Source organism: Mobula birostris, chromosome 11 (genome assembly GCF_030028105.1).
Source record: "Mobula birostris isolate sMobBir1 chromosome 11, sMobBir1.hap1, whole genome shotgun sequence".
Classification (NCBI taxonomy): domain Eukaryota; kingdom Metazoa; phylum Chordata; class Chondrichthyes; order Myliobatiformes; family Myliobatidae; genus Mobula; species Mobula birostris.
In genome coordinates, this window is record NC_092380.1 from 40,136,269 (window position 1) to 40,160,912 (window position 24,644).

Below are 24,644 nucleotides of genomic sequence, written 5' to 3' on the forward strand. Positions count from 1 at the left end.
TCTTTGTGTATTTAAGGTAGAGGTTGATAGATTGTTGATGGGTCGGGGCGGAGAAGGCAGAAGATTGGGGCTGAGAGGAAAAATGGATCAGCCATGATGAAATGGTGGAGTGGATTCAATTGTCAAATGGCCTAATTTTGCTCAGATAGTTTATGGTTTATGGACATGTGCCAGTTATATTAAACCTGATTCTGATAAAGTTTAATGATAACTTCTTATTATAACACTGATTTGAAATGGCCAGAAGAATGACACCTTAATTATTGTGGTTAAATTCAGGTACCTTGATTCCATTGGGCTCCCTAGCAAGCTCAGTTAAGAAGCACAGTGATGGTTTGTTCTTGTATTTTAGACCCAATCTCCTTTGCCAATTTTGCACCTTGTTATTATAGTATATGTGAATCATTTCTATGGGGAAGGCATGGATTATGCATGGCACAGTGAAATCACCATTAAGTTCACTGATTTTAAATGTGTGCAATTACTCAGGGAACTGTGTAATCATATATTTTACTATTTGCCTTCTAATTGTAATTATTTATCACAATTTTGTTTTGTATGTACTGCAGTTCCATTTTGTCACACTTTTTAAAAAAAAAACACCTAAATTGAATTCCTGATGCATCTTGATGATGTTTGACACTATGGTTCTTGGTAGAGTTAAGATCCTATGACAGTAAATATAGTTGAGGTAAGGTGATACATTATAGGAAAGGTTGGCTTAGCCCACTGTGACAACTGTTGCAATTATATTAGGATATGGTTTGCTGCTTGCTTACTCTTTTATGGAGCAGGAAAAACCATCTTTTTCAGCCTGTAAATGTACTGCATGCAATGTAACATTGAATACTCCAGGGTACAGAAGGAAAACTGTTTTCCATAACACTGTGATCACATCTTGCATGAATCTTCAAACAGAGCAGCTGTTTCATCTCAACATGGTGAGAAGCAGGGGTAGGATCACAGCTGAGCCGTGGAATAAGAGAAACTCACTTATTAATTGTGGCAGGGAAACAAAATACCTGGGGCGTAGAGAGGCAAAATGGATAATGGGGAGAGGATCTGCGTGTTGAGAATTGAAGAAACTTGAGTCTTTCAGGCGTTTAATTATTTTCGTCATCCTTGAAGAAAGCTGTGAATTAGGCAAATTTCTAATCAAATTAATTTCCATGTGTATGTGAGATAGTGTATTTTGATAAAAAGATTAAAGGGTCTATATACTTGAATGGTAAGGGTCTAAGTAGAGGGATATGGGGAATTTGGAGTCACAGGCCAAAAATGATGAAGGATGCAGAAGCTAGTTGGATAAGAGTTGAGAATTAGGAGAACTGTTCTGTTTGGAGGGAGGGGGAAGGGTGAGAATAGAGAGGGGCTCCAACTTGCACAGAGGACATGAAGCCAGATTTCCTGACAGATGTGCTGGGATGGACAGCCTAATCTTAAAAGCCTACTGAGATGGACTGGCTGTCTCGTCTTTCCATTCTGTCAAGTTGATGTTAGTTCGAGATCCTGCATATTTCCTTTCCCTCCCACAGCTGCTGCTTGAGCTGCTAATTTGATGTCTTGCACTTGGATTTGGGATACGGATGTAAAAAAAAATAATAAATTCAGTGGTGTATGTTAATGTGGCCATGATAAACAACCCAACAATAAAAATTCCTTTCCAGAACACTGGTATTGAAAGCCAATGATGATGGAGATATAGAAACATAGAAACATAGAAAATAGGTGCAGGAGTAGGCCATTCGGCCCTTCGAGCCTGCACCGCCATTTATTATGATCATGGCTGATCATCCAACTCAGAACACCGCCCCAGCCTTCCCTCCATACCCCCTGACCCCCGTAGCCACAAGGGCCATATCTAACTCCCTCTTAAATATAGCCAATGAACTGGCCTCAACTGTTTCCTGTGGCAGAGAATTCCACAGATTCACCATTCTCTGTGTGAAGAAGTTTTTCCTAATCTCGGTCCTAAAAGGCTTCCCCTCTATCCTCAAACTGTGGCCCCTCGTTCTGGACTTCCCCAACATCGGGAACAATCTTCCTGCATCTAGCCTGTCCAATCCCTTTAGGATCTTATACGTTTCAATCAGATCCCCCCTCAATCTTCTAAATTCCAACGAGTACAAGCCCAGTTCATCCAGTCTTCCTTCATATGAAAGTCCTGCCATTCCAGGAATCAATCTGGTGAACCTTCTTTGTACTCCCTCTATGGCAAGGATGGCTGACAGGTTTAGTGCACAGTTCTGGTCTCCATTTTCCAAATGTATTAGAAGATAATGGAGAATATGCAAAATAGTAGGTAAGTAAGGTTCTTCCACACAAGGTCGCGTAGTGGCACAACAGCTGGTGTAGCTGCCTCGGCTCCAGAGATTCCAGACCTTGACCTTGGGTGCTATGTGTGAGACAGCTTCAGTTTTCTGTCTCTGCCTACGTTTCACCCAAATGTGTTGGTTTTCCCCTACATCCCAAAGTTGTGCTGTTTGGTAGGTTAAATGGCCACTTTAAATTGCTGCTAATGTAGAATTGGGATAAGAATGAATTGGTTGCAGGAAAATAAGTGGGGCAGTGGAATTGATAGGATTACCCTGAGATGTAATAGACTGGCCTTTTGTATCTTGAGGAAATAAGTATTTTGCCATGTATTAATGTTCCAGGCCCCTGAAGCCACTTCGCCCCAACAGTCTGAAACTCCCGAGCGACTCTGAAGTGGAATCAGACTCAAGGGCAAGCTCCCCAAACTCGACCATCTCCAACAACAGCAGTGAAGGCTTTGGAGGATTTATGTCATTTGCCAGTAAGTGCTTACGTACTTTGGTATTGGTTTGGAATGTTGAGAAGAGTTGGCTTTGAATACATCCCATTTCATTTGTCCCATTAGCTTGTCAATCTAGTATGCCTAGTCTGTGTGAAGGTGGTCTCTCATGACTTTTGTCCTGGTCACTTGGTCCTCTAATACTTGCATTATTGATTAGGGAATGGATGCCCAATAACCCTTGGGATTTTCGTGCCAGATTGACACAATTTATGAACTTTTGGATATTACTCTTATTTCAACGTATTTTTAACAGATAAGTTTTCTGGTGAACACATTGTGCATAAAGGGAGTGTAGGAAACAGGTCCTGATTGCATTTAAAGAGATGGTTGGAACTAACTTTCTGACGAGCCAGATATCAACTCGGCAGCATCTCTGAACAATTTGATGAGGTCTTTCCCAGCTTATGAATGCCTGATTTGTGTAAACCCAGTGTGATGTATTTGCTGATTTCTGCAAGCAACTTTTGCTACATAGGAACTCAATTCTGAAGCTACATTTCTGACTTGCCAACTTTTCCAGGTTATGAACAGTTAACAGGAACGGACTCTTTCTTTAACATGAGAAGGTTCTGTAGTAATTATTGGAGTTTCATTGTAGAAGAATTAATGTTTTGTTAAATTATGTGTGTACATTTGTTTGTGTATGTGAGTTTAAAGGCGTTGAAGAAAAAGTGTGTTGCATTATGGTCTCTGAAGTTCAGGTAAAATAATTAGAAATGGGATCAGGTGCAGACTCTTAAGCCACATTTCTGGTGGTTTCCCATATCTCTTGATTTTCCCAGTCCTGAAAGACCCATTAATCTCTGTCTTGAATATACAGATTGACTGACAATTCCAAAGATTCATAACTCAACTCAGTCTTAAACCTTCAGGCACCAGATGGGAAAAGCAGCCTCTCTGTACCCGTCCAGCCATTTGAGCAGCTTCTGTGCTTCACTGAAATTGCCCCTTGTTCCTTTTAACCTTCAGACATCTGATCAGTTTCTTCCCATGGGACCACCCCCCTCATTTCAGAAATCGTAAAACATAGAACATTGGAGCACAGTACAGGCACTTCGGCCTACGATGTTGTGTCAACATTTTAACCTACTCTAATACTAATCTAACCCTTCCCTCCTAAATGACCCTCCATTTTTCTTTTGTCCATGGCCTATCTAAGAGTTTCTTAAATGCCCCTAATGTGTCTGGCTCTACCACCACCCTAGCAGTGCATTCTAAGCACCCACCACTCTGTTTAAAAAACAACTTGCCACTCAAATTTCCCCCCATACTGTCCTCCAATCACCTTAAAATTTTTGCCTGTCTCACACATGAGCAATTTCCACCCTAAGAAAAAATCTGGCTGTCCACTGGATCTATGCCCCGTAATCATCTTGTACACCTCTATCAAGTCAAGTCTGATCCTCCTTTTCTCCAAAGAGAAAAGCCTTAGCTTGCTTAACCTATTCTCATAAGATTTGCTTTCTAATCCAGGTAGTGTCCTGGTAAATCTCCTTTGCACCCTCGCTAAAGCTTCTACATCCTTCCTATTCTTATTCCTATTCTATTCAGAACTAAACACAATATTCCCAGTGTGGTCTAACCAGAGTTGTATAGAGCTACAACATTACCTCTTGCCTCTTGAACTTAATCTCCTGGCTAATGAAGGCCAACACATCATATGCTTCTGAACAACCCTATCAACTTGCATGACAAGTTTGAAAGATTCATGATGGTGGAACCCAAGGTTCCACAGATTCACCACTGATTTAAAAAAAATCCTCCTTACCTCTGTTCTAAAAGGTTGCCCCTCAATTTTGAGGCTGTGCCCTCTAGTTCTGGATACCTCCACCAGAGGAAACATCCGCTCCACATCCACCTTATCTAGTCCTTTCAACATTCAGTAGATTTCAATGAGATCCTCCCACATTCTTTTCTAAATTCCAATGAGTAAAGGCTCAAAGCTACCTAATGCTCCTTGAATGTTAACCCCTTCATTCCTGAAATCATCCTTGTGAACCTCCTCTGGACTCTCTCCAATGACAATGAGACTGCCATAGGGAATCTCATCAAATGCCTTACTAAAATCTATATAAACCACATCCACTGTTCTACCTTCATGAATGTGCTTTGTTACATCCCCAAGCTCATGAGGCATGACCTGCCCCTCACAAAGCCTTGCTGCCTGTTCCTAATCAGACTATGCTTCGCCAAATGCCCATAAATTTTGTCTCTAAGAATCTTCTCCAATGAAGTAAGACTCACTGGTCTATAATTCCCATGGTTATCTCTACTCTCTTTTGAGCAAAGGAATAACATTTGCCATCCTCCAATCATCAGGTACTACTGTGGCAGATGAGGAAGCAAAGCTGCAATAATTTCTTCCCTTGCGTCCTGTAATAACTGGGGTACATCTTTTCTGGCCCTAGGGGACTTAACTGTTGTGATGTTTTCCAAAAGATTAAGCACGTATTCTTTCTCAATGTCAACACGTTCTAGCAAATCAGCCTGTTGGTGTTGTTCTCACAAATGTCAAGGTCCCTTTCACTGGTGAATACTGAAGCAAAATATTTATTAAGGATCCTCCCCTACGTCCTCCAACTCCAGGCATGTTTTCTATCCTTAACCACCCTCTTCCTCTTCACATACATGTAGAACGCCTTGGGCCTTTCTTTCATCCTACCTGCCAAGGCCTTTTCAATGCCTCTTCTAGCTCTCCCAAGGACATTTCTTAGCTCCTTCCTGGCTACTTTGTAGCAATCTAGAGCTATGTCTGATCCTTGCTTCCTAAACCTTAAGTAAGCTTCTTTCTTCATCTTGACTAGATGTTCTACATCTCTTGTCAATCATGGTTCCTTCACCCTACCTTCCTTCCCCTGCCTCAATGGGATAAAGGTAGACAAAGCCCACACAAGTGCTCCCTAATGACCTCCAGATTTCCATTGTGTATTTCCCTGAGCATATCCATTCCCAATTAGCACTCCCAAGTTCCTGCCCCATTTCACTTCCCTCATTTAAATACTTCCCCATACTGTCTGCTCTTATCTTTATCCAAGGCTATCGTAATTGTTTCCAAGATGCTTACCCACCAAGAGATCTGACTCCTGACCTGGTTCAATGCCTAGCACCAGATCCAGTAAGACTATCCTCTCCTATCTTTTAGTGGGCCAGCCTATGCACCTAACAAATTCTACTCCATCTGAACCTTAGGAGGTGCCAGTCAATATTAGAGAAGCTGATGTCACCCAAGACATGAGCCGTCTTATTGCTTTGCACCTTTCCAGAATCTTCCTCTTGATCTGCCCCTCACTGTCTGTGTTGCTATTGGGATTGTGGGTCATCTATAGAATACTCCCAATAGAGTGATTGCTCCCTTCTTGATTATGACTTTCATCCAGACATCCTCCCTTTCTACAGCTGTGATACTTGTCCCTGATGAGCCATGGCTTTCCTCTACCTCTTTTTACCTTTTGAAACATCTAAACCTTGGAACAAGTAGCAGCCATTCTTGCCCTTATGATAGCCAAGTCCCTGTAATAACCACAATGTCGTAGTTCCTTGTACTGGCCAATGTTCTAAGTTCATTTTCCTTGTTCCTGATGCTATTTACATTGAAATAGCCACTTCAATGACACCGATCCCACGGACTGCAATTTTTCCCTTTCAGCTTCCTTGTAGCCTCTGTAGATGCTGCATTTACTTGTATACCGACAACCTCATCCTTTGATTTATCACTCTGGTTCCCAGTCCCTGTCCAACAGCTCTAGCAAGCCTGCCCACAAAGATATTGGTCTGCCTTGAGTTCAGTTGTTACCCATCCTTTTTGTACAGGTCATACTTTCCCCATAAGGTCCCAATGATCTACGAACCCCAATTCCTCAGCCGCACATTCAACAGTTCCATTTAATATCAGAGAATGTATACAACGTACACCCTGAGATTCCTGGTCTTCACAGACATCCATGAAAATAGAAGAATACCCAAAGACTGAATGACATAAAAATGTGAGAACCCCAAAGCCCCCTTTGACCCCCTCCCATGCACAAGTAGCTGTAAAGCATCAACCCTCCCCATCTTCCCCCCCTCCACTTATTTCATCAAAAAAGCATCAGCACCCACCAAGAAAGCAATAGCAAAGCCACAAAGAGAGAGACCATAATCTGCAGAACAAAGAAAAACTAGTCAGACCAATTTGACATGCCACAGGCTGTCTCTCTCCCTAATAAAGGGTCAGACAGGTGTCACACAGCAAGAGACCAACAAAAACATACAACTTGCTGATTTACAGTCTGCCATGTCGTTTTTTCTGCATTCTCCTATTCCAGAATCAGCTGCAAACTCCCCTACCAATGAGAGAGAGAGAGAGAGAGAGAGAGAACGAACAGTTTGCCAAATACAGAGACCTCTGACAGTTGATCCACTGTTCCCGATATTTCATTTTCTCCCACGATGCTTCAGTCTGTGGCGCCAGCATAGAATTGAGTCATCTAGAGTGCCGCAAAGCCTCGAACCCCGAACCCCAAAGGCATGCTTGTCTTCTAGACCCCGCTATCGGGATATCGTAAACAGCCAGTTGGTGAGCCCCAGGAGCAAATTCCATCATCACAAAGAACTGCAGTTTGAGTGCAGCTGCAGGTCAAGGGATTGATAGAACCTTGGAAAGGGGGAAAGAAAAGAGACATTAAAGGTAGAAATTGAGCTATTTCCGCGGCTTGAAGAAACTGCTCTCTAGTGCTGTCGTAACTCCATCCTGTTCATCTGCCAAATCATGCTATTGTTATACACACTGGTGCGTGGCACTGGTAGCAATCCAGAGATTACTCCCCTTGAGGTCCTGCTTTTCAGCTTCCAACCTAGCTTCCCATGTTCTCTCTTCAGGACTTCATTCCTTTTCTTACGTATATTATTGGTACCAATATGTACCGTGACTTCTTACTGCTCACTCTCCTCCTTTAGAATGTTGTGGTTTGGGCGCCCTGGCTCTGGCATCTGGGAGTCTCTTGCAAGTTCACAGAATCTCTTGTTTGTTCCCCTATCTATTAAGTACTGTATCACCATTGTTCTCTTGTTCTCTCCCCTTTTCTTTTGAGCCTCAGAACCAGACTCATACCTGGTCACTGCAGCTTTCCCCTGGTAGGTTGTACACCCGATCCCCAACACTATACAAAGCAGTATACCTATTATCGAGGAGAAAGGCCACAAGGATATTCTGTGCTGTATGCCTATTCCCTTTCCCTCTCCTGACAGTCACCCAGCTACTTGCCTCCTGCAACTTGGGTGTAGCTACCATCCTGTAGCTCTTATCACCTCATTCTCCTGTATGAGCCATAGGTTATTCAGCTGCAGCTCCAGCTTCCTAACATGGTTCAGAAGGAGCTGCAGCTGGATGCGCTTCATGTGATGTAGTTATCAGAGAGACGAGATGTCTTCCAGATCCTCCACAACTGGCAGTAAGAACACACCACCTACCCTGGATTCATTCCCACTGCTCTAGCTAGACGCTAATAGACAAAGTAAGAAAAAAACTTACCTTGGTCTCCACCTCTTCTTGCTGGCCTCAAGCTCCCCACTCTAACCCTGTCCATATACACAATGGCCACTCTGCTTAAACTTAGCTTCTTTTTATGGGCCTTTGCCAAGATATCTGAAGCCCACCAGAAAGTTCTGAAAGGCCTTGCTCTCTTTTCACACTCATTCTCCATAAACAAGTGACTGCTTATGATATCTCACAAACACAGACACAGGCAGATTCAGAACAGAACACTGGATTTCTCCTGAATGCTGATTATATTTTTCCTGCTATTTGTCAAGTCTATTTCAGATCCAAAGTTTAAAGTTTACTGTGATTTTTCTGGTCACATGGTCCACTCATTCCTCATATGGCTCTACGGTTTTGACAATGATGATTTCCCTTATCCGAATCCTCCTTTGTCTCAGACACTGTACTAGGGTTATATCCTAAATGTGGAATCAGAACCCAGAACCTTGGCTTCACTCAGACTTGAAGCAGTATAGTGAGGGTTACACTAGGTCCTGAACCATAGGATATTACAGATGTTGTGCTGGAACCATATGCCAGCTGTTTTTGGGCAGTTGAATGGCCACTGTTTATTTAATCTGTGACAGGTTTGTATTTAGTTTGGTGATGTGTTTAATGTTGTATGTATAATGAAAGCTGATAACATGGTGTGTTGACATGGTATATGTTCACTCTATGCCCTCAACTTGCAGGTAACATCTATAAGAGTCGTGGCAGCAGCTTCAGTCTGTCGAACCTGGCATTACCAAGCAAAGCAGGGCGAGACAAGAGCACACCGTTCCCCAGCCTCAAAGGTAGAGACCTGTCTATCCTTTCAGAGACTTGACCTGTGAATGCTTTTCAGATATGGAGTTGCTGAAGCACACACACTTGGTTGCAGGCTGCTGTTACCTTGTGTTCAAGAATCCCTGGGTTCTGCACTTGGTCATTCATGTTTTGAAATTCATTAGTAGGTTTGTCTTTGCAATCACTATAATCTCCCCTAGCCTTACAACTTCCTGAGATAATCAGCACTTTTCCAAATCTGGCCTTTGCACACCACTGCTGTCACTCACTTTTTGCCTTTAGTGCCATTCTTTCTCCAAACCACTCCCTCTCTCCTCATCTTCTAAACTGCACTTTAAAGCCTGCCTCTTGACAAAGCTTTCAATTATCATCCCTGCGGAGCTTTTGTCTGAAAGTTTCCCTGAGAGGCATACCATGATCATTCTCCTCTGAAGGTGCTATACAGGTGCTATCATATTGAGCTGTCTGTCTGAGGATTGTAGGACAATCTGTGTATCACAAACCAAAGCATCAGGTAAAGTTTGAAACCACTCATTCCTTTCACAGATGGTTTGAACTTGAGCTTCCCCTTCCTTTTACATATCTTTCTGCACATCCCATTGTGTGTACATGCCCTTGCCTGCTTTCACTATTCATCATATCTCAGTGCAGGTTACTTGGTTTCTTGCCACCTACTGTGCTTAGTCAGTGTGTGTGTGTGTGTGTGTGTGTGTGTGTGTGTGTGTGTGTGTGTGTGTGTGTGTGTGTGTGTGTGTGTGTGTGTGTGTGTGTGTGTGAACTCGAATAGAGGAGGAGTCACCAAATTGAATAACCAGCACGGTTGGCTCAGTCACCAAGCAATTTTAGCAAAGGAATAGGATTCTAGTTCTAATTGACACCTGTTCACATAACAAAATGGCAGATGATAACAGCTATTTCATTGGACCCATATGATTTTTTCATCCTGGTGTTTCAAAGCAAAAGGCAGGAATAGGAGTACATTAACCAGTCCCTTAAGCTTGCAACACTATTCAATAAGATAATGCTTGAATGATTTACATCAACCCTAACTTTCATTACTTGTTTTTTTTCTGAAGTGCCCAAAAATGTATTGCCATCAACTTTGAATATAATTATGGTTTAACGTCCAATAGCTCTCTGATGTAGAAAATTTCAAAAAACTTCACCTCAATGCTAAGACAGTTTTTTGCTCTTCAGTTTAAATAGTTGACCTTAGTTGTAGAGTCTCGAAACAAATGTTGCCTTCAAGCATCTATCCTGCCGCGCCTTGGGAATATTACATGCCATTTTGTAAGGCAGTTTCATCACTTCTACAGGATACGGGTCTATTCCAATCAGTTTTTCTTCAAAAGACATTTCTCCTAATGATGAACCAGTGCTATGTATATCCTATTGCTTACTAAGCACAGCCATGGGCAAGATAGTGGAAATGTGCTGAGTTCATGGTTCATTAATCAGTTCTGTGCTGTGATCTGGCTGGGGTTTGAGTGAACTTGGCTAGTTGCAGGAATAGTCGACATTATGCATCCTCTTAGGTACTTAATCTCAATGTCTCCACTCCTTTCCTTTACTTACCTTGCTTCCCTTTACCAGCCCCACACATTCCCCTCGCCCCTGCCTTGCTGTGCCAACTTCATTTGTCTTTGTTACCTTACCAAAAAATTCAATTAAGTTTGTCAATGTCACGTACCCCGTGCCGGGTTAAAGAACCAGCAGAAATAGAAAACACTTTGGAATCTGGTATTGCTATTAACTAATACTATTTATTAGTAACTATGCAATACGGTAATATAAAGTCAGATATATTAAACAGGTTAGCAAAGATTATATGTATATAAGTGTGGAAATAGAGAAACCAAGCTTCTTCAAGCTGAGGGGTAAATGGATACAGTCTTAAGGTGATGAGTAAAGTTCAGTTCAGTTCGTGGTATTTAGTTCAGTAGTGATGGAGAAAGAGAGATATTTGTAATCCAGGGTAAATGTCAAGAGAAGGCAATTATGTCGATATTCCACAGATTCCATGACAGCAATACAAAATAACAATAGCAGTAGGTTTTATTTCCAAAGTTGTCCCACTCCACACACGAAATATCACCGACAGTGATCTTCAACGAATATCCTTCCAACGCAAGTGGTACCACACCCGAGTTCAGCTACGGGTCATCCCAAAGTGGTAGCCACAGGATACTCCAACAGAATCCACGTATGGATTATCTGTCTCTGAGGTACCGTCTTCAAGTGGTAAAACTACCAACCCAGGCAAGGATTATCACACACAGGTAGTTTCCATACAAGGTTACCCCAAACACACAACTGTGATAGCCACCTATCCAGTTCCATGACATATGAAATAACTCCAACAGTGATTTGCCACAGGGGTGCCTTTCTTCAGTGAACTACCACACCCAAACAAGGGTAACACACAAGTGGTATTCACAAAGGTACTCCCCTCACCAGAGAAGAGAGTTCTGACAGTGACCTCTTTGTCACTAGGTTTCTCTGTTTCAAACCTTCCTCTCCCCTCTTCTCTTCCTTTAAAGTCACCGAATGTGACCACAAAAAAGGAGGCCATTCTTCTGTGGTGGAATTATCTACCCAGGCGAGGGTTGGACACACAAAGAGCTCCCCACCGGTCACCCCTCTTTCACACTGCGAGAGCCACTGATCGATTCACCTGACCGATCCTCCAAACATCCAACTTTCTGTGGGCACACAAAGCTCATCCAGTGTCTAAAACCATGTGTCTGTGAGTCTATCAACTGACCTTCTATTTATCTCAGCATGCTGAACACCAACTGTCCATCAAGCAGCTCCTCCCTTCTCTCTCGGTAGGAACACAGAAGCTGGCAGTGTCCTTGCAAAAGTGTAAACACGCTGCAGAGAAACCATAACACCATCTCAAAGCAGACTTCGCCCCTCTGTCTCTCTTAATAAAAAGGTGCTTGTGTTGAATCTCTCTCTCTCTCTCTCTCTGCCCCCCCATTAAAAAAAAATATGACCCCTAGGGGTACATAACAGTCAATCACTTAGTCAGGTGTGGGGAATTCTGAAGGTGGTGCATCCTGTGTGGACAGAGTCTGCAGGGGTATGGGTTGTGGTACAGGGGCCATTCAGATTGGGGAAGTAAGATGTAGTAATACGGTTCTGCACAGTTTGGGAGACAAATATAGTTTTCTGTAGCTGAGCATGAGAATCCTGAAAACAGTATCAGGGCTGAAGATACTGCTGAATGAGTAACACAAGAAGAAAGATTCTTTTGTCTTTGTCCTTGGGAATTGGATATAGATAGGACCAAAGAGATTCCGCTGAGGAATGTGAGCTGCTACTGGCCAAACTAAGAGGCAGAACTGCAAAGGTAATATCACCAGAGCCATGTGTAGTTAGGCACATGGTCAATAAGATCAAAAGATAGATATGTGGCTCAAGGGCTGGTGTCCATTCATTCAGTATATCCCCTAAAAGCTTATTTAATCCTCACCACTTCCCACAGTCTCACTTAATTTTGTGTGATCAGCGAACTTAGTCCCCTCAGCCATATTGTTGATATAAACTGTGAGGACTTGGGGCCCAAGCACTAATCATTAGTCATAGACACCCAGCCGGAGAAAGACTAGTTTATTCCTCTTTGGTAACCATTTCGTAGTCTATAGTAGTGTATTACCCACATTTCCATGGCGACATTATCAAATTACTGTACTTCGGAAAATGCAAAACACCATATCCACTGGTGCCCTCTTCTCTGCTGGGTTTAGCCACGACTTTCCTATCTCTTGTTGACTCTCCTCATTCTGATTTGTTACTTTTCTAAATGTCCATTTTGTTATGGATTCCTCCATTTTTCCGGTTATAGAATCACAAACAGGTTCAATATCACTGGAATATGTCGTGAAATTTGCATCATGTGGGAGCAGTACATAATGCATAATAAGAACTGTAAACCCTTTGAGGACTGGTGTGTGTTCCCACATCTTACCCTTTCTGAAGTCCACAATCAGTTTTTTGGTCTTACAATCATTGAGTGCAAGATTGTTGCTGCAACACCACTCAACCAGCTGATCTGTCTGGCTCCTGCATGCCACCTTGTCACCATCTGAAGTTGTATCATTGGCACAACTATTACTGGCAGGAAAGTAGGTTCTCTATTTTCTCTCTCACCCTTAAATCTGTGGTAATTTTCTCCAGTTTTGGGAGATAATGTGAGCATCCATTACCTCCACTGCCATCTCTTTTAAAACTGGTCAGGTACCAGGAGGCTCTAATAAAGAAATAGAGAATGATGGAAGGTTAAATAGCATCAGAGAGGAGGAAAACAGGTGATGTTCCAGGTTAAATACCCACCATCAGAACTGGAATTCTGAGAAAACTAATGCCTTCTATATTGCTTAAGGTGGTGAAGAAAACAAAGGGTATGTACGTAATTGGATGCAGGCCAAAGTTATCAAGTGACAATTACTTTAAATCTAGGAGTTTGAATAGATTGACACAGAGACAAAATTGAAATAACTTTATGAAGCAGCACTTAGCATCCTCTTTTTGGAGGGAGAGAAAAATGGATGCCAGCCTGAAAAAGTTAAAAAGTTATCCCCCATCAGGGAGGTCTCAAAGCTCTCCGCTTCTTTTTGTATTCCAGACCTAATTAGTTCCCCTCTGCTCTGTCTAGCGGAATTAGTCCTTACTCTTAATAATTTCTCCTTTGGCTCCTCCCACTTCCTTCAAACTAAAGTTGTAGCCATGGGCGCCCGTATGGGTCTTTTTGTTGGCCTGTCTTTGTTGGCTTTGTGGAATGATATATGTTCCAAACCTATTCTGGTATCTGTCCCCCACCTTTCCTTCGCTACATTGACGACTGCATTGGCGCTGCATCCTGCACGCATGCTGAGCTCGTTGACTTCATTAACTTTGCCTCCAACTTTCAACCTGCCCTCAAGTTTACCTGGTCCATTTCCGACACCTCCCTCCCCTTTCTAGATCTTTCTGTCTCTATCTCTGGAGACAGCTCATCTACTGTGTCTACTATAAGCCTACTGACTCTCACAACTATCTGGACTATTCCTCTTCTCACCCTGTCTCTTGCAAAAATGCCATCCCCTTCTCGCAATTCCTCCGTCTCCACCGCATCTGCTCTCAGGATGAGGCTTTTCATTCCAGGAGGAGGGAGATGTCCTCCTTTTTTTAAAGAAAGGGGCTTCCCTTCCTCCACCATCAACTCTGCTCTCAAATGCATCTCCCCCATTTCACGCACATCTGCTCTCACTCCATCCTCCCGTCACCCCAGTAGGAATAGGGTTCCCCGGTCCTCACCTACCACCCCACCAGCCTCCGGGTCCAATGTATTATTCTCCGTAACTTCCGCCACCTCCAACGGGATCCCACCACTAAGCACATCTTTCCCTCCATCCCTCTCTCTGCTTTCCGCAGGGATCGCTCCCTACGCGACTCCCTTGTCCATTCGTTCCCCCCCCCCCCATCCCTCCCCACTGATCTCCCTCCTGGCACTTATCCTTGTAAGGGGAACAAGTGCTACACATGCCCTTACACTTCCTCCCTTACCGCCATGCAGGGCCCCAGACAGTCCTTCCAGGCGAGGCGACACTTCACCTGTGAGTCGACTGGGGTGATGTACTGTGTCTGGTGCTCCCGATGTGCCCTTCTATATATTGGCGAGACCCGACGCAGACTGGGAGATCGTTTTGCTGAACACCTACGCTCTGTCCACCAGAGAAAGCAGGATCTCCCAGTGGCCACACATTTTAATTCCACATCCCATTCCCATTCTGATATGTCTATCCACGGCCTCCTCTACTGTAAAGATGAAGCCACACTCAGGTTGGAGGAACAACACCTTATATTCCATCTGGGTAGCCTCCAACCTGATGGCATGAACATCGCGTTCTCTAACTTCCGCTAATGCCCCACCTCCTCCTCGTACCCCATCCGTTAATTATTTATATACACACATTCTTTTTCTCTCTCTCTCCTTTTTCTCCCTCTGTCCCTCTGACTATACCCCTTGCCCATCCTCTGGGTTCCCCCCCCCCTTTCCTTCTCCCTGGGCCTCCTGTCCCATGATCCTCTCATATCCCTTTTGCCAATCACCTGTCCAGCTCTTGGCTCCATCCCTCCCCCTCCTGTCTTCTCCTATCATTTTGGATCTCCCCTTCCCCCTCCCCCTCCCACTTTCAAATCTCTTACTAGCTCTTCCTTCAGTTAGTCCTGACGAAGGGTCTCGGCCCAAAATGTCGACTGTACCTCTTCCTAGAGATGCTGCCTGGCCTACTGCATTCACCAGCAACTTTGATGTGTGTTGCTTGAATTTCCAGCATCTGCAGAATTCCTCGTGTTTACGAAGTTAAATTCATTATTGATCCGAGGGATGTAATATACCCAGTTGGAAGACAAGGTTCTGTTCCTTCACTTCATATTGACTATTGTAGGTGCAGTATAGGAGTCCAAATAGTAGAGGTCAGAGTCTTCTGCATTGTAGGCACTGAATCCATTGTAATAAATTGGAAGGTGTACAAGTGAAACTTCGCTTCACCTGGAGGTATTTTTTGGGTGCTTGGTTGGTGGAAAAAGGTGAGATGAATGGTGTGCTTTGGAGAGTGCCATAGGAAGGGAAGTAATTGTGGAGATGGAATAGCAGATCACTGACTAATAGAAAGTTTGGTCTCTTTGGAGTGCTGAAAAGAATGGAAGGCAGCAGAGAAAATGGAAGGTCTGATGAATGTACGTTGATGTTTTTGGGTAGATGATGAGACAAGTGGAACCATCTCCTCATTCTGGCTAGTAGTAGAGTGGGTGGACAAGCTCAGGTAGAAGGATGGTGAAGGAGATGAATGGCATACCAGCTTTCAACAGCCAGGGCATAGAGAAAGAATAGAAAGATAATGTTATGTCTAAATAAAACTAATCAAGCTACAGCTGGAGAGCTATGTGCAGCATGGTCAGCACAATATAGGAAGGGTATTATTGCTAGGAGCCAAGACAGGCAAGATTTAGATGTATCCAGGAAAGCAGGAGTTTTTCTTGAAACATTATGTAGGTACTCCATCAAGGGAAGGGGATGTACTTGACCTGGAATTGAGCATGGCCAGGTCATTAAAAGTTCAGTGAGGGTGTATTTTGGAAACTGTGATCATATTACAGACATTTTAAGTTAGCTGTGGGTAAGGATAAGAATAGTCCTTGGATGAAAATGCTAAATTTGGGGAAGGCTGATTTCGGTAGTATTAGGCAGGAGCTGAACTGTTAGAGGGTAAATCCACATATGATGCAGGAGCCCTTTAAAAACCAGCTGAATAGAGTTCAGAACCAGTCTACTCCTGTGAGGATGAAAGACAAAGATGGCAAGGCTTGGGAAACTTAGATGACAAGAAATATTGTCAGAAAGAAGGAAGTGTATGTATAGTTTATGCAGCTGAAATCAAACAAGACACAAGGAACATACATGAAACAGGAAAGAACTTGAGGAATTACAGGGGATAAAGGGGGCCATAAAATGTCCTTGGCAAGTAGGATTAAGGAGAATCCAAAGGCATTTTATATGTATATTAAAAAAAAGTTAGTTGGGGGACAGGTAGTTCCACTCAAGGACAAAGGATGAACTTGCTTTCACCTTAGAAGAAAGGGTAAAAGGTTGACTCCAGTGACAAGACCCTAAATGAGTACTCTACATCAGTATTCACCAAGGAGAAGGACATGAATGGTGGTGAGATCCGGGAAGGGTGTGTTGATATTAAGGAGGTAGTGTTGAAAAATGGTAAGGTAGTTTGGTCTCAGAGGCCTGATAGACCTACCCCAGGATACTAAGGAAGGCAAGGGAAGAGATTACTGGGGCCTCAACTAAAATCTTTGTATCCTCCCTTAGTCACATACAGAATACCAGAGATTAGAGGACAACTAATGGTGTTCTTTTAAGAAATTACAGGCTGGCAATCGTTCCGCAAATGGTGGGGAAATTAGTGGAAATGCACAAGCTTATTACAAATGGTCAGCAAGGCTATCTCATAAATTTGATTTTTTTTTGAGAGGTGAGGAAAATGACTAATGAGTGTAGGGCAGTTGGATGTTGTCTACGTGGATTTTCGTAAAAAAAAAAAATTGATAACGTCCCTCATTACAGGCTGGCCTAGAAAGAGAAGTCACATGGCATCCACAATGTTTTGGTAAGTTGGATACAGAATCGGTCTGGTCACAGAAGGCAGAATGTAGTGGTGTAGGGTGTTTTCTTCAGCTGGAAGTTTATGACCAGAGGTGTTCCACGAGGGTCAGTGCTGGGGCCTCTGCTGCTGATATGTACAAATAATCTGGATGAAAATGTAGGTGATTTATATACTACATGAAATTGGATGAGTTGTGGATAGTGAGGAAGATTGAAGGATACAGCAGAATATAGATCAGTGTAAATTTGGGACAAGAAGTAGTGCAGAGAGCTTAACCTAGACAAGTGTGAAGCGTTTTTTTTGAAGATCAAATATGCAGTTAATTGCAGGACCTTAGGAGCATTAATGTACAGAGATCTTAAGGTGCAAGTCTATAGTTCCCTGAAAGTACCAACACCAGTGGATAGGTGATGGCATACTTAGCTTCACCAGTCAGGGTGTTGAGATAAAATTGAGGAAGTCATGTTGTAGTTGTATAGAAGTTTGGTTAGGTGACATCTGGAGTATTATGTGCAGTTCTGGATGCTGCATTACAGGAAGGATGTGGCGGCTTGGAGAGGGTGTGGAAGAGGTTCATGGGGATGTTGCCTGGATTGAAGAGTATTAGCTTAAGGAGAGATGGGACACTGTTGGATTGTTTCTTTCTGGAGGCTAAGAGGTGTGTATAAAGTCAGGAGAAGTGTAGATAGTTCTTCTCCTTCATGGTGATCATGCAAAGATACGAGGGCATAGTTTTTAAGTCAGAGGAGAAATGTTTAAAGCAGATTTGCAAGGTAAGGTTTTTTTAAAAAAAGCAGTGGTACGTGTCAGGAATGTTCTGCCAGAGTAGAAGTAAATGCAGATATGACAGAAACAGTTTCAAGGCATTTACAGGTACATGAACAGGCAGGGAATGAAGGGCCATGGATCATGTGTAAACAGATGGGATGAGTTTGTTCGGCATCCTGGTCAGTACAGAGTGAGCTGATTGGCTTGTCCTATCTCTCTGCTGTACTGTTCTATATTCTGTGACTTAATTGGACTTCAGAGTTTGCAGATGAAATTTCCAAGGCTGGTGCCTTTCATTTATGAGCAGAGATCAGATAGGCTGTGCTTGTTTTTATTGGAGTAGAGGAAGCTGATGTAGTAGAGGGAGCTGATTGGAGGTGTACAAAATTATCAGGAGCATAGATGGAGAGGATAGTAGGAAACTTGTCATATTATCAGATAACAGATAGCAGATGTCAAAAACTCGAGGGTATAGATTGAGGATAAGGGGAAAAGGGGGATCTGAGGAACAATTTTTTTCACCCAGAGGGTGGTTAGGATCTGGAACATGCGATTCAAGTGAATGGTGGAGCCTGAGACACTAACCATTTAATAATTCAAAGTAACTATTGTCAAAGGATGTACATGTCATCATATACTACCCTGAGATTTATTTTGGTGCAGGCATTCAAAGTAGTATAAAGAAATAACAATCAGTGAAAAACCACACACGACTGACAATTAAAATAGAAAAGAAGACACTGAAAAAAATAATGACAATAAATAGACAATAGGTGCAGGAGTAGGCCATTCAGCCCTTCGAGCCAGCACCACCATTAACTGTGATCATGGCTGATCATCCACAATCAGTACCCTCCTCCTGCCTTCACTCCGCTATCTTTAAGAGCTCTATCTAACTCTTTTTTGAAAGAATCCAGAAAATTGGCCTCCACTGCCTTCTGAGGCAGAGCATTCCACAGAACCACAACCCTCTGTGTGAAAAAGTTTTTCCTCAACTCCATTCTAAATTGTCTACCTCTTCTTCTTAAACTGTGGCCTCTGGTTCTGGACTCCCCCAACATCGGGAACATGTTTCCTGCCTCTAGCTTGTCCAATCCCTTAATAATCTTATATGTTTCAATCAGATCCCCTCTCATCCTTCTAAATTCCAGTGTATACAAGCCCAGTCGCTCCAATCTTTCAACATATGACAGTCCCGCCATCCCGGGAATTAACCTCGTGAACCTACGCTGCACTCCCTCAATAGCTAGAATGTCCTTCCTCAAATTTGGAGACCAAAACTGTACATACTATTCCAGGTGTGGTCTCACCAGGGCCCTGTACAGCTGCAGAAGGACCTCTTTGCTCCTATACTCAATTCCCCTTGCTATGAAGGCCAGCATGCCATTGGCTTTCTTCACTGCCTGCTGTACCTCCATGCTTATTTTCAGTGACTGATGAACAAGGACACCTAGATCTCGTACTTCCCCTTTTCCTAACTTGACACCATTCAGGTAGTAATTTGCCTTCCTGTTTTTCCCACCATAGTGGATAACCTCACATTTATCTACATTGAACTGCATCTGTCATGCATCTGCCCACTCACCCAATCTGTCCAAGTCACCCTGCATTCTCATAACATCCTCCTCACATTTCACACTGCCACCCAACTTTGTGTCATCTGCAAATTTGCTAATGTTACTTTTAATCCCTTCATCTAAATCATTAATGTATATTGTAAATAGCTGCGGTCCCAGCATCGAGCCTTGCGGTACCCCACTAGTAACTGCCTGCCATTCTGAAAAGGACCCCATCAATCCTCTTTGTTTCCTGTCTGCCAACCAATTTTCTATCCATGTCAGTACCCTACCCCCAATACCATTTGCTCTAATTTTGCACACTAATCTCCTCTGTGGGACCTTATCAAAGGCTTTCTGAAAGTCCAGGTACACTACATCCACTGGCTTTCCCATGTCCATTTTCATAGTCACATTCTCAAAAAATTCCAGAAGACTTGTCAAGCATGACTTCCCCTCCGTAAATCCATGCTGACTCGGACCTGTCCTGCCACTGCTAACCAAATAAACTGCTATTACGTCTTTTATAATTGATTCCAGCATCTTCCCCACCACAGATGTCAGACTAACTGGTCTATAATTGCCTGTTTTCTCTCTCCCTCCTTTCTTAAAAGGTGGGATAACATTAGCTATCCTCCAATCCGCAGGAACTGATCCTGAATCTATAGCACATTGGAAAATGATTACCAATGCGTCCACGATTTCTAGAGCCACCTCCTTAAGTACCCTGGGATGCAGACCATCAGGCCCTGGGGATTTATCAATCTTCAGTCCCATCAGTTTACCCAACACCATTTTGTGACTGATGCGAATTTCCTTCAGTTTCTCTGTTACCCTAGGTCCTCTGGCCATTATTATATCTGGGAGATTGTTTGTGTCTTTCCTAGTGAAGACAGATCCAAATAAATAAGTCAATAAATAATACTGAGAACATGAGGTTTAGAGTTCTTGAAAGTGAGTCCATAGGTGAGTGAAGATGTCCTCACTTGTTTAAGAGCCTGATGGCTGAAAGGTAGTGACAATTTGTGAATGTATGCCTCATGTACCTGCTTCTGGATGTCAGCAGCAAGAAGACAGCATGGCCGAGCTGGTGGGGTCTTTCTGGTGTTGCTTTCTTGTGGTAGTGCTCCTTGTAGATATGCTCAATGGCTCACTGGGGGATCAGCTATTCTGAATTGGGTGTTGTACAATGAACCAGAATTGACTTGAGAGCTTAAGGTAAAGGGGGCCTTAGGGGACAGGGATAGAATTTGCCCTGTAATTTGAGGAGAAGAGGAAGCTAAAGTCAGATGTATCAGTATTACAGTGGAGAAAAGATAATTACTGAGACACGAGAGAGGAACTGGCCAAAATTGTTCGAAAAGGAACACCAGCAGTGATGACAACAGAGCATCAAAGGATGGAATTTCTGGAAGCAATTCAGAAGGCACAGAATATATACATCCGAAAGAGTAAAATATATTCTGAAGGCAGGATGACACAACCATAGGTGACAAGAGAAATCAAAGCCAACAAAAAAAGCCAAAGAGAGGGCATATAATGGAGCAATAATTAGTGGGAAGCTAGAGGATTGGGAAGCTTTTGAAAACCAACAGAAGGCAAGTTAAAAAAAGGTCATAAATAAGGAAAAGATAAAATACAAAAGTTAGCTATCCAATAATATTAAAGAGGATACCAAAATTTTCTTCAGATATATAGGTGTAAAAGAGAGGTGAGAGTAAATATCAGACCACTGGAAAATGCTGCTGTAGAGGTAATAATGGAGGACAAGGAAATGGTTGACGAACTGAATGAGTATTTTGCGTCTGTCTTCACTGTGGAAGAGACTAGTGTTGTGCTGGAAGTTCAAGAATATCAGGGGGCAGAAATATATGAAGTTGCCATTTCTGGGGGAAGGTTCTTGGGAAAGTGAAAGATCTGAAGGTAGATAAATCACCTAGACCAGATGGTGTACACCCGGGGTTGTGAAAGAAATGGCTGAAGAGATTGTGAAGCATTAGTAATGATCTTTCAAGAATCAATGGATTCAGACATAGTTTCAGAGGACTGGAAATATGCAACTGTCACTCCACTTTTCAAGAAGGGAGAGAGGCAGAAGAAAGGAAATTACAGGCCATCAACAGGAATTCTGCAGATGCTGGAAATTCAAGCAACACACATCAAAGTTGCTGGTGAATGCAGCAGGCCAGGCCAGTTAGTCTGATCTCTGTGGTTGGGAAGATGTTGGAGTTGGTTGTTAAGGATGGGATTTTGGGGTACTTAGAGGCACATTTTAAAATAGGCCCTAGTTAGCATGGTTTCCCCAAGGGAAAATCTTGCCTGACAAATCTGTTGAAATTCTTTGAAGAAATAACAAGCAGGAAAGACGGAGTAGAATTGGTGGACGTGTACTTGGATTTTCAGAACGCCTTTGATAAGGTACCACACATGAGGCTGCTTCATATGTTAAGAGCCCATGATATTATAGGAAAGATTCAGGCATGGATAAAGCAGTGGCTGATTGGCAGGGGGCAAAGACTGAGAATAAAGGTCTTTTCTGACTGGCTGCTGGTGTTTAGTGTTATTCCTCAGGGGTCTGTGTTGGGACTGATTCTTTTTACATTATATGTCAGTGATTGGGATGAAGGAATGATGGCTTTGTTGCCAAATTTGCAGCAAGTTTTGAGGAAGCAGAGAGGCTACAGAACAACTTGCATAGATTATGAGAATGGGCAAAGAAGTTGCAGATGAAATACAGTGTTGGGAAATTTATGGTCATGCACTTTGATAGAAGAAATAAAGGTGTAGTATATTTTCTAAATGAAGAGAAAATTCAAAAATTTGAGGTGCAAGTGAACTCTTGGGATTTCTCGTGCAGGTTGAGTCAGTTATGAAGAAGGCAAATGCAATGTTAGCATTACTTTCGAGGACTAAAATATATAAGCAAGGATGTAATATTGATGCCTTATAAGGCACTAGTGAGGCCTCACTTGAAGTATCGTGAACAGTTTTGGACTGCTTATCAAAGAACGTATATGCTGACTGGAGGGGGTTCAAAGGAAGTTTGTGAAAATGATTCCAGGATGAAAGGCTTGGCATACGAGGAATGTCTGATAGCTCTGGGCCTCTACTCACTGGAGTTCAGAAGAATAAGGGGTGAGCTCATTGAAACCTATCAAATATTGAAAGGCCTTGATAGAGTGGATGCGGAGAAGATGTTGCCTATGGTGGTGGAGTTTAAGATCAGACGAGGCAGCCTCAGAATAGAGGGACATCTTTTTAGAATGAAAATAAGGGGGTATTTCTTTAGCCGGAGAGTGAATCTATGGTATTCATTGCCATAGGCAGCTGTGGAGGCCAAGTCATTGAGTATATTTAAGGCAGAGTTTGATAGATTCTTGATTAGCTAGATCATGAATGGTTACAGGGAGAAGGCAGGAGATAGGACTGAGAGGGAAAATGGGTTAGCCATGATGAAATGATGGAGGAGACTCAATGGGTTAAATGTCCCAATTCTGCTCCTATGTCTTGTGGTCTAGTATGTATCAGGATGAAGACTACAGACCAAGTGTTGGGAAATGGAAGTAGTACAGATAGTTCCCTGATGGGCTGAAGGACCTCTTTCTGTGCGCTATTACTCTGACTCTAAGAACATTACAGTCCTGGAGAGAGATCACGCAGAGGGGTTGAAATTAAGAAAAGTCGAGATGACATTTCATGGTGAGTATATGTTACATCATCGATAGTAGGAAAGACGTCGATTAACCAATATGCAGGCAACTGACAAAAAATGCAAAGAAATACGGGATAGTTATAGGGTTTAATTATCCTAATGTAAACTGGGATTGTAGTTGTGAGTTGCTTAGAATTGCAGCTGAAAGTACTCACCAAGGAGAAAGACATAGAATATAGTGAGCTGATAGTGTACGTGCTGATATTCTGAAAAATCAGTCTTGAAGAAAAGGAGGTGTTTTATGTCTTGGAGTACATAATGGTGGGTAAATCTTCAGGGCTGCATGTGGCAGTATGGAAGTTGCTCGAGCTGTGATGGAAATTATTTTGCATATTTAATAGTCATAGATGGGGACATAGCTACTGTTGTACTTTATTCAATAAGGGTAGCAGAGATAAGGCAGGTAATTACAGGCCTGTGAACTTTTACATCTGCAGTGGGAAAACTGAGGAACAAGATTTATTTACACTGGGAAAGGCAGGGATTTGAGATAGCTTGGTTTTGTGGATAAGAAATCTTGTTTCACTAATTTGGATTTTTAAAGAGGTACTTCAGAAGAATAATGAAGACAATAGATGTTCTTTATGGATTTTAGAAAGGCCTAGGACAACATTGCACATGGACTGCTAGTCCAGGAGGTTAGTGCAAATGAGATCCTTGGTAAGCTTGAAAATTAGATCCAAAATGAGTTTAGTGATGAAAGCAGAGGGTGCCATGGGAGGAATGCTTCTTTAATTAGAAGTCTGACCAGTGATGTACTGCAAGGACTGGAACCTTTGAGATTTGTGATTTTTTTTATATATTAATGACATGGATGTGAATATATGAAAAATGATTAGTAGGTCAGTAGTTGACGTGAAATTGGTGCTATGAATAACTTAAGCAGGATATAGATTATACAGCTCAGGTCTGGAGTGTGATAGAACACACTGCGCTTGCCTGGATGACTACAGCTCCAACAACACTGAAGAACTAAACCCCACAAGACATAGCAACCTGTTTCGTGGGCACGCCATCTGCAGCCTCTCACTCACTCCACCACTGACACAGTAGCAGTAATTTTCTTTACCATCTATAGGATGCACTGCAGAACTCACCCAGACTCCTTGGACAGCACTTTCTAAATCCACCAAAATGATCTGCTAGGACAAGAGCAGCAAAAACGAGCGGACACCAACCCTTTGAAGCTGCTCCAAGCCACACATCATCATGACTTACAGTGAATTTAAGTTAAGTGGGACCAGTGCACTTTGGCCCAATTAAACGGTTACCCAATTAGCTGAAGTTTCATGGAAATAGTTAAAAAGATATAAAAAACAAACAA

The 24,644-nt window shown here is 42.7% G+C and overlaps 1 protein-coding gene across 6 annotated transcripts in view; it reads left to right on the plus strand.

The window, feature by feature from the left end:
* Window positions 1-24,644, plus strand: part of madd (MAP-kinase activating death domain) — a 275,897-nt gene that overhangs the window by 152,731 nt on the left and 98,522 nt on the right. For all 6 annotated transcript variants that reach the window (XM_072272112.1, XM_072272113.1, XM_072272114.1 and 3 more), the window contains 2 exons: window positions 2,658-2,797; window positions 9,029-9,130. In XM_072272112.1, the coding sequence (XP_072128213.1) occupies window positions 2,658-2,797; window positions 9,029-9,130 (242 nt within the window). The remainder of the gene's footprint in view (window positions 1-2,657; window positions 2,798-9,028; window positions 9,131-24,644) is intronic.